The sequence below is a fragment of the Heterodontus francisci genome, chromosome 10 (assembly GCF_036365525.1).
Source record: "Heterodontus francisci isolate sHetFra1 chromosome 10, sHetFra1.hap1, whole genome shotgun sequence".
Lineage (NCBI taxonomy): Eukaryota > Metazoa > Chordata > Chondrichthyes > Heterodontiformes > Heterodontidae > Heterodontus > Heterodontus francisci.
This window is the reverse complement of record NC_090380.1, coordinates 53,117,351-53,130,275: the sequence shown is the minus strand read 5'-3', so window position 1 is coordinate 53,130,275 and position 12,925 is coordinate 53,117,351. Positions and strand designations below refer to the sequence as shown.

Below are 12,925 nucleotides of genomic sequence, written 5' to 3'. Positions count from 1 at the left end.
CTTGTATCATTCTATGATTCTTGGCATGTCCTTGCATCCTTTGTATCACTCAAGTGGTTCAGGATGAACTGCTTGGGCAACTGACTTTCAGTAACAAGGAAATACTCAGCTCCTGTTGATTCCTATCCTGGTCCCAATGTCCCCATGCTGTTTCTGCCCTGCTGCTACCTGTTTTGCTTTCCATGGGCATTAACTCGGCTCTGCTATGCTTGTCCATCAGACTGGACCTTTTGGACCAGCTCATCTGTCTCTCGCTGCTCCTTTGTATCTTGCGCACTCATGACTACCTACAGGTAGCCATTGGGCCGCCTCCATCGGTTTCACTCAAATGTGATCTCTTTTTATTGTTGTGCGAGGCCTGTTAACTCTGCTGGCCCTTCAAATTTTGTTGTGTGGCCACACACTCGCTGTAACTTAAAGGGGCCGACTTCAGCTTGGCCTGTGCGGGAACTTCCGGGCTGCTATGCAGCCACATGGCTTAGAGAGAACATTGTTTCACTCAACTGCTCCCATGTTTCTCTGCTTGTCTATTGGATCTGGTAGTGTGACAACTATCACCTGTGTTGGACTGCAGGATCAACTTCTGCTGGATCATTTCTGCTCCTTGGCCCACTTTCAGGTATATGCAGAGCTTTTTAGAACTGCTGGAGTTTCAGAGCAAAGGCCCTGAAGATCCTCCTGTATTGGATAAGTAAGAATCTGATTTGTTTTCCATTTCTGTCAAAGTAGTACATGCCTAACAAACTTTTGAGATGACAGTTCATTTTTTTTTTTTAATTCATTTTTAAAACTTGTCTCTGTGTTTGCATTCTATTTAATGGTTGGTATGTGACTCACCAGCACTCAAACTGATACTCTGCCCCTCAATCCAACTCCTCTTCCTTACTCACTTAGCTCAAAGATGGCAACAGCTTGACCCTTACTGAAACCTCTAATGTTGATACCAGCTGCACCCAAATTCACTTGGACAGTGCTGTGGCTCTCATCACCTAATCACAACTTGCCCTCTCCCCACTACTCTGACAGTTCTTCTTCTTTCATGCATTTCAGCCTGTACAACCCTCTCATCTCTCCTTTTAAAATATTCATTGTCTGCTACTCCTATCTCAATTTTCTGCACAAGTTATCTTCCCTTCTTTCCTCACGGCCTCTGGACTGAGAAACTCAGTCTTGGTGAGTTTGTTTACATCTCCGCCTACAGGGGGGAAAAATACTGTAGATCTTTCGATGATGTTTAACTTATTTTGTGAGGTTAGTTGAACAAATTCATTTTTACATAGATTTACCTAGTCAACATTGCCCATAACATGTTTTTTTGGTACATTAAATAAAAGATACCATGTATATTGGCAATTGCGGAGTGGAGTTATTGGTTTTGACTAACATCTTTTTTTAACCACTTTCAGGTATATGCAGAGCTTTTTAGAACTGCTGGAGTTTCAGAGCAAAGGCCCTGAAGATCCTCCTGTATTGGATAAGTAAGAATCTGATTTGTTTTCCATTTCTGTCAAAGTAGTACATGCCTAACAAACTTTTGAGATGACAGTATATTCATTTTTAAAACTTGTCTCTGTGTTTGCATTCTATTTAATGGTTGGTATGTGACTCAAATAAGTACAAAAATCTGCAAGGGTGGTGTACCAGAAATGGTCCACTTTTTCCTGTCCTTATTGATTGTGTTGAAAACACTTTTTACTTTCAAAATGCAGGCTTGTGGAAGTTTTAATTATAAATGGATTACCAATTTACAAACTATACGTTGAATTACTGCTGAAGGTTCACTGAAATGGTTTAAAAATTACAGTAACAGAATAAAAGATATTTTTTACAGTGCCAATGTCAAGATTTGTTCTTTTTCTCTGACCTAATTTGCATCAAGCTAATTGCTGTCATGGAGTTCAATTTTTCTGTGCATCTTATTCTTTTCTCCTGGTTTCTTTCATGTCACTGATAATACTCATGCCTTCTTTTCTGCTTAGTTCTTCTCTGAACGCCACCTGCATCTCATTCATTCCTATCACATAATTTTTTTACTGACCTAATCAGCACTACTTCGTACCAATTTTCCAGTGGAGGTTAGGGAACCTTATTGGGATGTTGAACTGATGCTGAATTTTCTAAAACAGCAACTTTCACCTTCTAGCACTTTAGAGAGTCATAGAGATAGAGTCAAAGAGAGATACAGCACTGCAACAGGCCCTTCGGCCAACCGAGTCTGTGCCAACCATCAACCACCCATTTTATACTAATCCTACATTAATCCCATATTCCCTACCACCTTCCCTCCATTCTCCTACCACCTACCTACACTAGGGGCAATTTACAATGGCCAATTTACCTATCAACCTGCATGTCTTTGGCTGTGGGAGGAAACCGGAGCACCCGACGGAAACTCACGTGGTCACAGGGAGAACTTGCAAACTCCACACCGAACCCGGGTTGCTGGAGCTGTGAGGCTGCAGTGCTAACCACTGCGCCACTCCACCACTCCACTTTAACGTAAGAAAATCTCCCAAGATGCTTCAGATGAACATAATCGGATAAAGATTGATTAAAAAAGGAGATATGGGTGATTAAAAACTTGATCAAAGAAGTTGGTTATGAGGATGGTCTTAAAGGATGAGAGTGAGAGTGGTGGAGGGTGTTGGTAAAGGCGCGGCCGCCAATGGTTGGGGAAAGGGAGTGGGGATTCCACAAGACTCCAGAGTTGGAGGAATGCAGAATTCTTTAAGGGTTGGTTGGCTAGAGGAGGTTAGAGATAGGAGGGGCAAGGCCATGGAGGGATTTGGCCACCTGTGTGAGAATGAAAATATTAAATTGGAGGTGGTGATGGATCTTGAACCAAGGTAGGTCAGCGAGTACAGGGATGATGGGTAACTGGGGTTAGTATGAGTCACAGTACAGCCAGCAGAATTTTGGATAAGCTCGAGTTTATGGAGGATAGAAGTAGAGAAGGTAAAAGGGCAGAATCCCTCTGGATGAGGGACTTCAGTGACTTTTACCAAGTGTGGCTCGTGTTATTTGGTGCCACCACCATGCTAAATGAGATAGATTCAGAAGAGATCTAGCAACTCAAAATTGGGCAAACATGAGGTGCTTTGGCCATCAACAGCAGCAGAATTGTATTCCTCCACAATCTTTAACCTCATGAACCTGGCATATCCCTCGCTCTACCACTGTCATCAAGCTAGGGGGCCAACCCTAGTTCAATGAGAAGAGTTGAAGAGCATGCCAGGAGCAGCGCCAGGCAGACTTAATGAGATGCCAACCTCATGAAGTTACAGCACAGGACTACATACATACTGAACAGCAGAAGCAGCCTGTGATAGACAGCTAAGCGATCCCATAATTAACAGATCAATCAAAGCTCTGTAGTCCTTCCACATCCAGTCATTAATGGTGGTGGACAATTAACTAACAGGAGGAGGAGGCACCATGATCATCCCCATCCTCAATGACAGCAGAATCTAGCATGTGAGTGCAAAAGACGAGGCTGAAGCATTTGCAACCATCTTCAGCCAGAAATGCAAAGTGGATGATCCATCTCTGTCTCCTCCTGAGTTCCCCACCATCACAGAAGCCAGCCTTTAGCCAATTCGATTCACTCCACATGATAACAAGGAATGGCTGAACGTGCTGGATACAGCAAAGACGATGGGAACTAAACACCTCCCAACTGTAATGCTGAAGATGTGCTCTAGAGCTAGCCCTACCCCTAACCAAGCTGTTGCAGTACAGCTACAACACTGGCATCTACCTGACAATTTGGATAATTGCCTAGGTATGTCCTGTCCACCAAAAAGCAGGATAAATCCAATCCAGTCAGTTACTACCCCATTCAGTTTACTCTCAATCATTATCAAAGTGATGGAAGATAGTCATCGACCGTGCAATCAATAACCTGCTCATTGATTCTCAGTTTAGGTTCCCTCAAGACCACTCAGTACCAGACCTCACTATAACCTTGGTCCAAACGTGGACAAAAGAGCTGAATTCCAGAGGTCAGACAGAAGTGACTGCCTTTAATATCAAGACAGTATTTGACCAACAGTAGCATCAAGTAAAGTTGAAATCCATAGGAATGAGAGGGAAAACTGTCCACTGGCTGGAGTCCTGTCTAGGGCAAGGAGGATGGTTGTGGTTGTTGGAGGCCAATCATCTCAACCCCAGGGCATTGCTGCAGGAGTTCCTCAGGGCATTGTTCTTGGCCCAACCATCTTTAGCTGCTTTTTCTAGTCGTTCATGGGATGTGAGCATCGCTGGCAAGGCCAGCATTTATTGTCCATCCCTAATTACCCTTGAGAAAGTGGTGAGCTGCTGCCTTGAGCCACTACAGTTGGTTTGGTGTAGGTATACTCACAGTTAGGGAGGGAGTTCCAGAATTTTGATCCAGTGACAGTGAAGGAATGGCAATTATATTTCCAAGTCAGGATGGCGTGTGACTTGGAGGAGAACTTGCAGATGATGGTGGTCCCATCTGCCTGATGCTCTTGTTCTTCTAGGCTCTAAAAGTCACAGGTTTGGAAGGTGCTTTTGAAGGAGGCTTGGTGAATTGCAGCAGTACATCTTGTAGATGGTACACACTGCTGCCATTGTGCGCCAGTGGTGGATGGAATGCATGTTTAAGGTAGTGGATGGGATGCCAATCAAGCGGACTGCTTTGTCCAGGATGGTATTGAGCTTCTTGAGTGTTGGAGTTGCACTCATTCAAGCAAGTGGCGAGTGTTCCAACACACTCCTGATTTGTGCCTTGTAGATCGTGGACAAGCTTTGGGGAGTCAGGAGGTGAGTTACTTGCCGCAGAATTCCCAGCCTCTGACCTACTCTTGTAGCTGCAGTATTTATATGGCTGGTTTAGTTAGGTTCTGGTCATTATTAAATTCCAGGATGTTGACTGTGGGAATTCAGCGAATTTTGATAGGCCTCCAAGGTGTCACACTCGGTCAAATGCTGCCTTGATGTCAGGGGCAGTCACTGTCACCTCAGCTGTTGAATTCACCTCTTTTGTCCACGTTTGGACCAAGACTGTAATGAGGTCTGGAACCAAGTAACCCTGATTGATCCCAAACTGAACAGTGGTGAATAGGTTATTGGTGAATAAGTGTTGTTTGATAGCACTGTCGAAGACAGCTTCTATTACTTTGCTGTTGATTTGAGAGTAGACTGATGGGTCTGTAATTCATCAATGGCCTTCCCTCTATCAAAAAGTCAGAAGTGGGATGTTTGCTGTTGGTTGCATGGTGTTAAGTTCCATTCACAACTCCTTAGATAACAAAGCAGTCGTGCCTGTGTGTGTAAGACCTGGACAGCATGCAAGTGGCAAGTAACAGTTGTGCCACACAAGTGCCAGGCAACAATCATCTCCAGCAAGAGAGAATCTAAGCATCTTCCCTTGACATTCAATGGCATTACCATTGTTGAATGCCCCACTATTGACCAGAAACATAACTGGGCCATTCACACACATACTGTGGTTACAAGAGCAGATCAGAGGCTGCGTATTCTGTGGCAAGTGACCCCTGACTCCCCAAAGCCTTTTGCTATGGACAGAAGGGAAGTGGTGTGGGTAACTTCCACTTTTCACCTCTCAACTGATATCAGATAGTGTTTTAAAAATGTTTTAGTCCTCGAGTGTTTTAAGGGTCAAATAGATAAATGACAGATTTTCTCGTAGGTAAAATAAATATTTATTTTTAGACAATCAAAAATACTCGCTACTTCACCCACTCACGCATTCACACAGACACTCGCGTGTACGCACGCACGCACACCTTCAAGAAAAGATAGAGTAAACTGGTAACGTGTAATCAGAGTCCAATTGTTGGAAAACAGTTTTGAAAAAAACCCCCACCTTTTTAGAAGCTTTTTGCGAGGGAATCTTTCAGTGGTGCAGGCCTGAATGTTCGGTGTCTTGAATTGGATGAAGTGTCGCAGGCTCCTTGTGTTTAAGCCTCAATCCAAAGTCGATAGAGGAAATCTTGGTTTACTTTCGCAGATGGGGTGTTCCGAGGTCACCTTGCAACTTCTCTGTGCAGTAGTTAAAAGATGTTTTCATCAGCATTCCTGCTTAGCTGGAACTGTCTCACCACTGTTATGGCTCCGAGAGTGAGACACCTCCCTGCAAAAAGGGAAAAAATTAAATTCCTTGGTAGTTCATTTTTTGTTTGTTGTTTTTCAGAAAAAGTATGACATGGGATAGTACACATCTGCACACATTCATCCCGTGCACTCCTCAGGCTTTCAGTCATGATTTCTTTATGGATTTCTGGTAGTACAGTATTTAAATTCTGGACAATGTGCCAGCAATAACGTTCTTCCCAGCTTTAAGTACAATTTTCAAGTTGAACGGCTGGAGAAGTAAGCTCCATCGGAACAGTCTGGCATTTTAAACTTTGAATTTGTCCAGAAATACGAGGGGGTTGTGGTCAGTATAGATTTGAATGTCTATGTGTCTGTTACTTGCATAAACTTCGAAATGTTGAAGGGCTAGTAGGAGTCCTAGTGCTTCTTTCTGTACTGTGGAATAATTTCTTTAGTGTTTGTTTAGTTTTTTTGAGAAATAACCAATTGGCCTCTCGAGACCTGAATTATCATCTTGGAGTAAGACTGCTCCTACTCCGACATCACTGGCGTCGATAGCCATCTTAAAAGGTTTGTTAAAATTTTGGGCTGCTAATATTGCATCATTGTTAAAAGTGCCTTCAGCTTTTCAAAAGCCAGCTGGCACCACTCTGACTACACTACTTTTACATTTTTCTTTAATAAGTCAGTTAAGGATGCAGCAAAGTTGCTGAAGTTGGGAACAGATTTTCAATAGAAACTGCACATTCTCAGGATTCACATGATTTCCTCTTAGTTTTGGGAACAGGGAAATCTACCAGAGCTTGCACTTTTGCTGCCCTTGCCAACAACTGGCCTTGACCTACAATGTGGCCCAAATAGGTTACTTTAGCATAGCAAATTCGCTGTTTGCTAAATTGGCCATGAGGTGAGCTTTCTGTAGATCCTTAAAGAGTTCCCTTAAATGGTTCAAGTGGCTTCCCAGGTATTGCTGTAAACTAACAGGTCATCCAGGTAAACGACACAGTTGTTTAAACCAGCTCTCACCTGGTTCATTAGTCTCTGGAAAGTTACGGGGGCATTCTTTAAACCAAATGGCATTACTTTACATTGAAATAAGCCATTGGAGGTTACAAAGGCTGAGATTCTTTTTGATTTGAGTGGTCATGGGAACTTGCCAGTATTCTTTCAATAAATTGATTTTACTAATGTAGGTGGAGTTTCCTACTTGGTCAATCCAGTCTTCAATACAGGGGATTGGGTATGAGTCTGTTGAATTACTATATTAACTTTGTGGTAATCAATAAAATGTCTGGTTCATCTGTCAGGTTTGGGAACAGTACAATGGGTGAGCTCCAGCTGCTGTGACTGGTTCACTAAATCATTGGCCAGCAGAAATTGGATTTCTTTGCGGACTTGAGCCAATTTATCAGGGTTCAGCCTATAAGGGTGTTGTTTTATAGGTGGGGTCTCTCCTACATCTACATTGTGTATAGTTAGGTACGACCTGGTTTGACCTTGCAAACTTCCTCAAATTCCCTTAGCAGTGTTACTAAGTCCTTTCTCTGCTGGTCAGATAGATGACCAAATATGGTATCCAGTCTCAAAATTTCAGTACTTTCCAATTTTACATTCGGGGGTTCAATTTGAAAATTTTCTGGGTTCCCTTCCTCTCCTAGTTCGTCTCACTGTTCACACTGCCTGACATTCACTTACTGGTCTATCTGCTTCATGACTTGTTTTTTTTTAATCATGTTTTTATGTGGCACAATCTTTGCTTTGTAATAACATTGAGGCATTTCCTCTGCCTCAGAACAGGCGGTCTGCATTATTCCTTCCAAATTAGGGTCTGCCTGCTGGTCTTCAATTAAAGAGGACCTCCTTCTCCTCCCCTAAATCTCCCAAAAAAAATATTTCAGCCAGCAGACCTTGGGGTCATCTGGCTGAATTACTGGAATAGCTCACTCTGATGGAGCTTGCTTAACCATAGACCTGATTACCACGCAGTCAGAGAATATTCCTGGGACTTCCTCCTGTTTCTGCTCTGTCTCCTTGGCCTCATTTGGCTGGTCTAAGACCACTGGGACTGCTATCACCCTACCTCTAGCCAAATTATTGCCTAGCAGCAAATCTATTCCAGCCACAGGCAGACTAGGAACAATCCCTAATGTAACTGGTCCAGAGACTAGGTCACCCTGCAGGTGGACTTGATATAGGGGAACGGACATGTACCCACCTTCAATGCCTTACTACCAGAACCTTTGTCTATCGTGAGCTCTCTGGTGGGAAGGTGATGTCTTTATCCAGCTTTAAAGATTGAGTGACGCCTGTATCTCTGAGCAGGACAATGGACTTGCCTGTCTCATCAGAGGGGTATGGGGTCACCTTTCCATTTAAAATAAAATCTTGGGAATCCTCAGGAATCTTTTCTGTTTCTGCCACATCTATGGCAGGATTCTTTGAGGGGGCCACCACCATGGTTAGGGTCACAAGCCTTGTGAACTCCCACAAAGCTCGCTGGCATCCCCTTCAATTTCCAGCAGTCAGCATTCCCATGCCCTGCTTTGCTACAATGGGAGCACATGGGTTTATGGAAAACATTCCTATCCTCTGCACTTCCTTTCCTGACTTGTGGAGAACTCCCTGCATTCTCACTTTTAGTTTCCCTTTCACTTTTCTCACTATCCCACTTTCTGTCCTTCCCAGACCTTTAGGGATTACTATGAAAGGATTTTCCTTGAAAAAAGAATTTATGGGTGAGCTCATAATTTTTGGCCGTTGTGGCAGCTTCTTCGCCCTTGTGACCCTTTGTTAATCAATATGAATCTTTATGTTGATGGGAATACTGTTTTTAAATACTTCTAATAAAATTACCTTTCTCAAATGTTCATATGAGAGATCTAACTTGCGAGACCGTATCCAGCGATTGAAAGCCATGTTTTGAACTCTTACAAATTCAATAAAGGTTTGGGCAGGTCTTTTCCTAGCATTTCTAAACTTTTGTCGATAGGCTTCAGGGACTAACTGGTCTGCATTTAAGATAGTAGTTTTAGTCTGTTCGTAATAGAAACACTTCCAGTAACTTGGAATCAGCTTCACAAGATCTACCCACAAATGCCTTGTAAAAGGAGGGTCCAATATTCTTGCCATTTTAGCCTGGTAGCTGTTTTCTCAAAGGAGATAAAATGGGACTTGACCTCTTCCTCATTAAATTTTGGCACTAATCATGAGTGTCCCAAAACGTCAAAGCTTTGTTCCGAATTAGGGCTAATGTGTGAATTGTTGGTGGTATTCCCACCTTACTCCTTCAGCATGTCTAACTCAAACTGTCTCGCTGCTGCTTCCCTTTGAAACTGCATCTCTCTTTCCTCTTTTTTTCCTTTTGAAACTGCAATTCCTCTTTTTGCATTTCAAATTGAATTCCAGCTAGGGCTATCTTTTCAGTGCTTGCTTCTTCTGGTTCAGGAGTAAGATTAAAATGGCTAGCTAGATGCTTAAGTATTTTAGGTTTCTTTGTTTTTTGCTTGAAATTGACTCCCAAATGGGTAGCTACAGCTTTTAAATCTTCAATACTTAATTGATTTAATGTACCAGAGGATATTTCTGTGTGCTCAACAAACGCTTTAGCATCGAATGTGCCCATGCCTTCTGTTTTTAGCATTGTAGAGAAAAAAAGGTTGCGAGAAAACCTGCTTGTTGAATTTTTTTACAACTTTAGGGATCAATTATTCACCCGTTTCAAAATTACTCATTCAATCTGATGTTGCAAACCCCGGCTCAGAGCCCCCAGTCTGTTAGGTCAGATGAGAAGTGGTGGAGGTGACTTCAACTTGTCACCTCTCAACTGACTGCAGGTGGTGTTTTTAAAAATAGTGTTTTAGTCCCTGAGTGTTTTAAAGGTTAAATAAATAGATAAACATCAGGTTTCTCGTAGGTGAAAAAAAGATAAATATTTTTACACAATAACCGAAAAATATTCATGCCTTCACCCACTCACACAGTGTGTCTCACACATGCAGACGCACACCTTCAAGAAAAGAGAGTAGAGTGGTAGCATGCAATTAGAGTCCAATTGTTGTAAAATAATTCATTGTTTTAATAAAAACCTTCAGAAGCTTTTCGAGAGGAAATCTTTCAGACGTGTAGGCCTGAATGTTCATTGACTTTGAAAAGGATGAAGTGTTGCAGGCTCCTTATGGCTCTCTGCCCCCCTCGCCCGCTCTCATGCTCCCTCCTCTCTCTGTGAGTGTGACACTTTCCACCATCTACAAGGCACAAGTCAGGAGTGTGATGGAATACCAAACACTTAACTGGATGAGTGCAGCTCCAACATCATTCAAGATGCTCGACACTATCCAGGACATAGCAAGACATTTGATTGGCAGCCGGTCCACCACCTTACCTTCGCTTGTTCCACCATTGGTGCACTGTGGCTGCAGTTTATAGCATCTGCAGGATGCACTGCAGCAACGTGCCAAGGTTTCTTCTGCAGCACCTCTCTCAAACCTGTGACCTCTACCACCTAGAAGAAGAATGGCAGCAGGCACGTGGAAACGCTACTACCTCAGCATTCCCTTTCAAGTGACAACATCCTGACTTGGCAAAATATTGCCATTCCTTTATCGTCACTTGGTCAAAATCCTGGAATTCCCTACCTGTAGTACAATAGGAATACCTTCACCACAGGGACTGCAGTGGTTTAAGAAGGCGGCTCACCAGCACCACCTCGAGAGCAATTGGGAATGGGCAATAAATTGTTGGCCTTGCCAGTGATATCCACGTTCCTTGAATAAATTAAGAAAAAGATCAGAGGCCAGCTTGGAGACCATTGGAATTGTCGAGCCTGGAGGATACGAAAGCATGGATGAAGATTCCAGCAGCACAAAGGGCCGAGATGGTCAATGTGGAAGTAGGTGGTCTTTGAGACGAAGTGGATATGGATGGGGTCAGAGCTCGGCTCAGGGTTAGATTATACGTGGAATCTGCAGTCTGGTTCAACCAGGCAATGGCTGAGGGGGGATGGAATCGGTGGTGAGGGAACGGAGTTTGTACAAGGGGCCAAAGGCAATGGTTGGAGCAAATGTTCTGTATGTGCTTTTGCTATACTTTTGAAATTTTTAATTTGAAGTTCTAATCGCTGCTTTGGTGTAAAGTTGCATATATGTGTGTGCTTCCATTACATGGCTTTTGTTAAAAAAAAAAAAATTTCATTTGATTACATTTTATCTTTCTTAACTCATTTTTTTTTTCGACCTCAGTTTTCTAGAATCTCTGATTAAAATCCGAAATCGACACAATGATGTAGTACCAACTATGGCTCAGGGGGTTATTGAATATAAGGAGAAGTATGGCTTTGACCCATTTATTAGTAGTAACATTCAGTACTTTCTGGACCGTTTCTACACCAGCCGTATCTCATTTCGGATGCTTATCAACCAACACAGTAAGTCTTTTGTTTTTATGATAAAGTTGAAAGTTAATTAAAGTATAGGCTATGAAAAGGAGATGCTATTCTGGAGAGTTTGCTCTAGCAAATGATGTGTAACACTAATACTGCTGCACCATTTCAGTTTTTAAAAAAAAGCTTTGAAAAACTTTGAATTTACATTCTAGGCATGGATTCCTTCTGTACTGAGGTAGGGATCTGAGGTAGCCAGATTTCAACTGATTGGTATTGTTTGCTGGCTGTATATGGAAGGGGCTAGGTGGAACTTGTTTGAAGGCAGGAGAATAACTTATTTTGACAAAACTGGTTAAAATAAATTTATGGTTTTAAGTCTGTACTGAATTTCTTAATGGAAGAGGTCATATTTATCTTGAAGCCAAGTTTCTGTTAGCAGTTATAAACTTTCCAGAGCGTCCTGGTTCAGAATCAGCACTAGGAGCAATGGAACCCATCTGATTAATTTCTTGCCCTGGTTTCAACATAGATGCCTGCCTAAGTATTTGCCATTGTGTCCTTTGATACCAACTGGCTTCAAAAATTGAATAAAAAAACAGGTATGCATGCAAATGTGTGTTTATTTTAATTGAATAGTCTTTACATTTACCCAACATTAGAAATAACTGGGAATGGTAGCACAGTGGTTTTATTACTGGACCAGTAATCCAGAGGCCTAAGCTAGTGATTCAGAAACATGAGTTTAAATCCCACCACAGCAGCTAAGGAATTTAAATTCTTAAATAAATAAATGGAGTTAAAAGCTAGTATCTGTATGGTAACCAAGTAACTACCGGCTTGATATAAAACTGATCTGGTTCACTAATGTCCTTTAGGGAAGGAAATCTGCTTTCCTTACCCAGTCTGACTGATATCTGACTCCAGACCTACAGCAGTTTTGTTGACTCTTAACTGCCCTCTCAAATGGCTTAGCAAGCCATTCATATGTCAAGGTGGCTCACCACCACCTACTCAATAGCAATTAAATGTAGGCAATAAATGCTGGCCTTGCCAGCGACACCCACATCCTGTAAACGAATAAAAAATGCTACCCCTGCCAGCAACGCTGATATCACGGGAAGAAATCAAAAATAAAATTAGCTTTATCAAATTCAGCTGTGCTCATAGAATTACAGAAATTTCAGAACAGAAGGAGGCTGTTTACTTCAACATGCTCGTGCCTTTGCTAGCCCTCATTTTCCCCCATACCATTTTAATATTTTCCTTGGTTTATAACTTATTTCTTAAATATCACTGGCTTTGTTTTGATAACTTGTGATGCATTCCATATTTGAATAATGTTTTTATGAAAAAATACTTGGGCTTCCTTTTATATTTCTACTAATCATATAAACTTATGATTACTTATTATGTTTCACCAACCAATAGAAATCTTTTACTTCTTAAACCTTTCCTAATCTTAAA

At 42.0% G+C, this 12,925-nt stretch overlaps 1 protein-coding gene across 1 annotated transcript in view; it reads left to right on the top strand.

Moving 5' to 3' along the window:
• LOC137374448 (pyruvate dehydrogenase (acetyl-transferring) kinase isozyme 3, mitochondrial) overlaps nucleotides 1–12,925 on the top strand; it is a 61,465-nt gene that overhangs the window by 18,922 nt on the left and 29,618 nt on the right. The window contains exons 3-4 of the mRNA XM_068040574.1: nucleotides 620–691; nucleotides 11,319–11,503. Coding sequence (XP_067896675.1) covers nucleotides 620–691; nucleotides 11,319–11,503 — 257 coding nt within the window. The remainder of the gene's footprint in view (nucleotides 1–619; nucleotides 692–11,318; nucleotides 11,504–12,925) is intronic.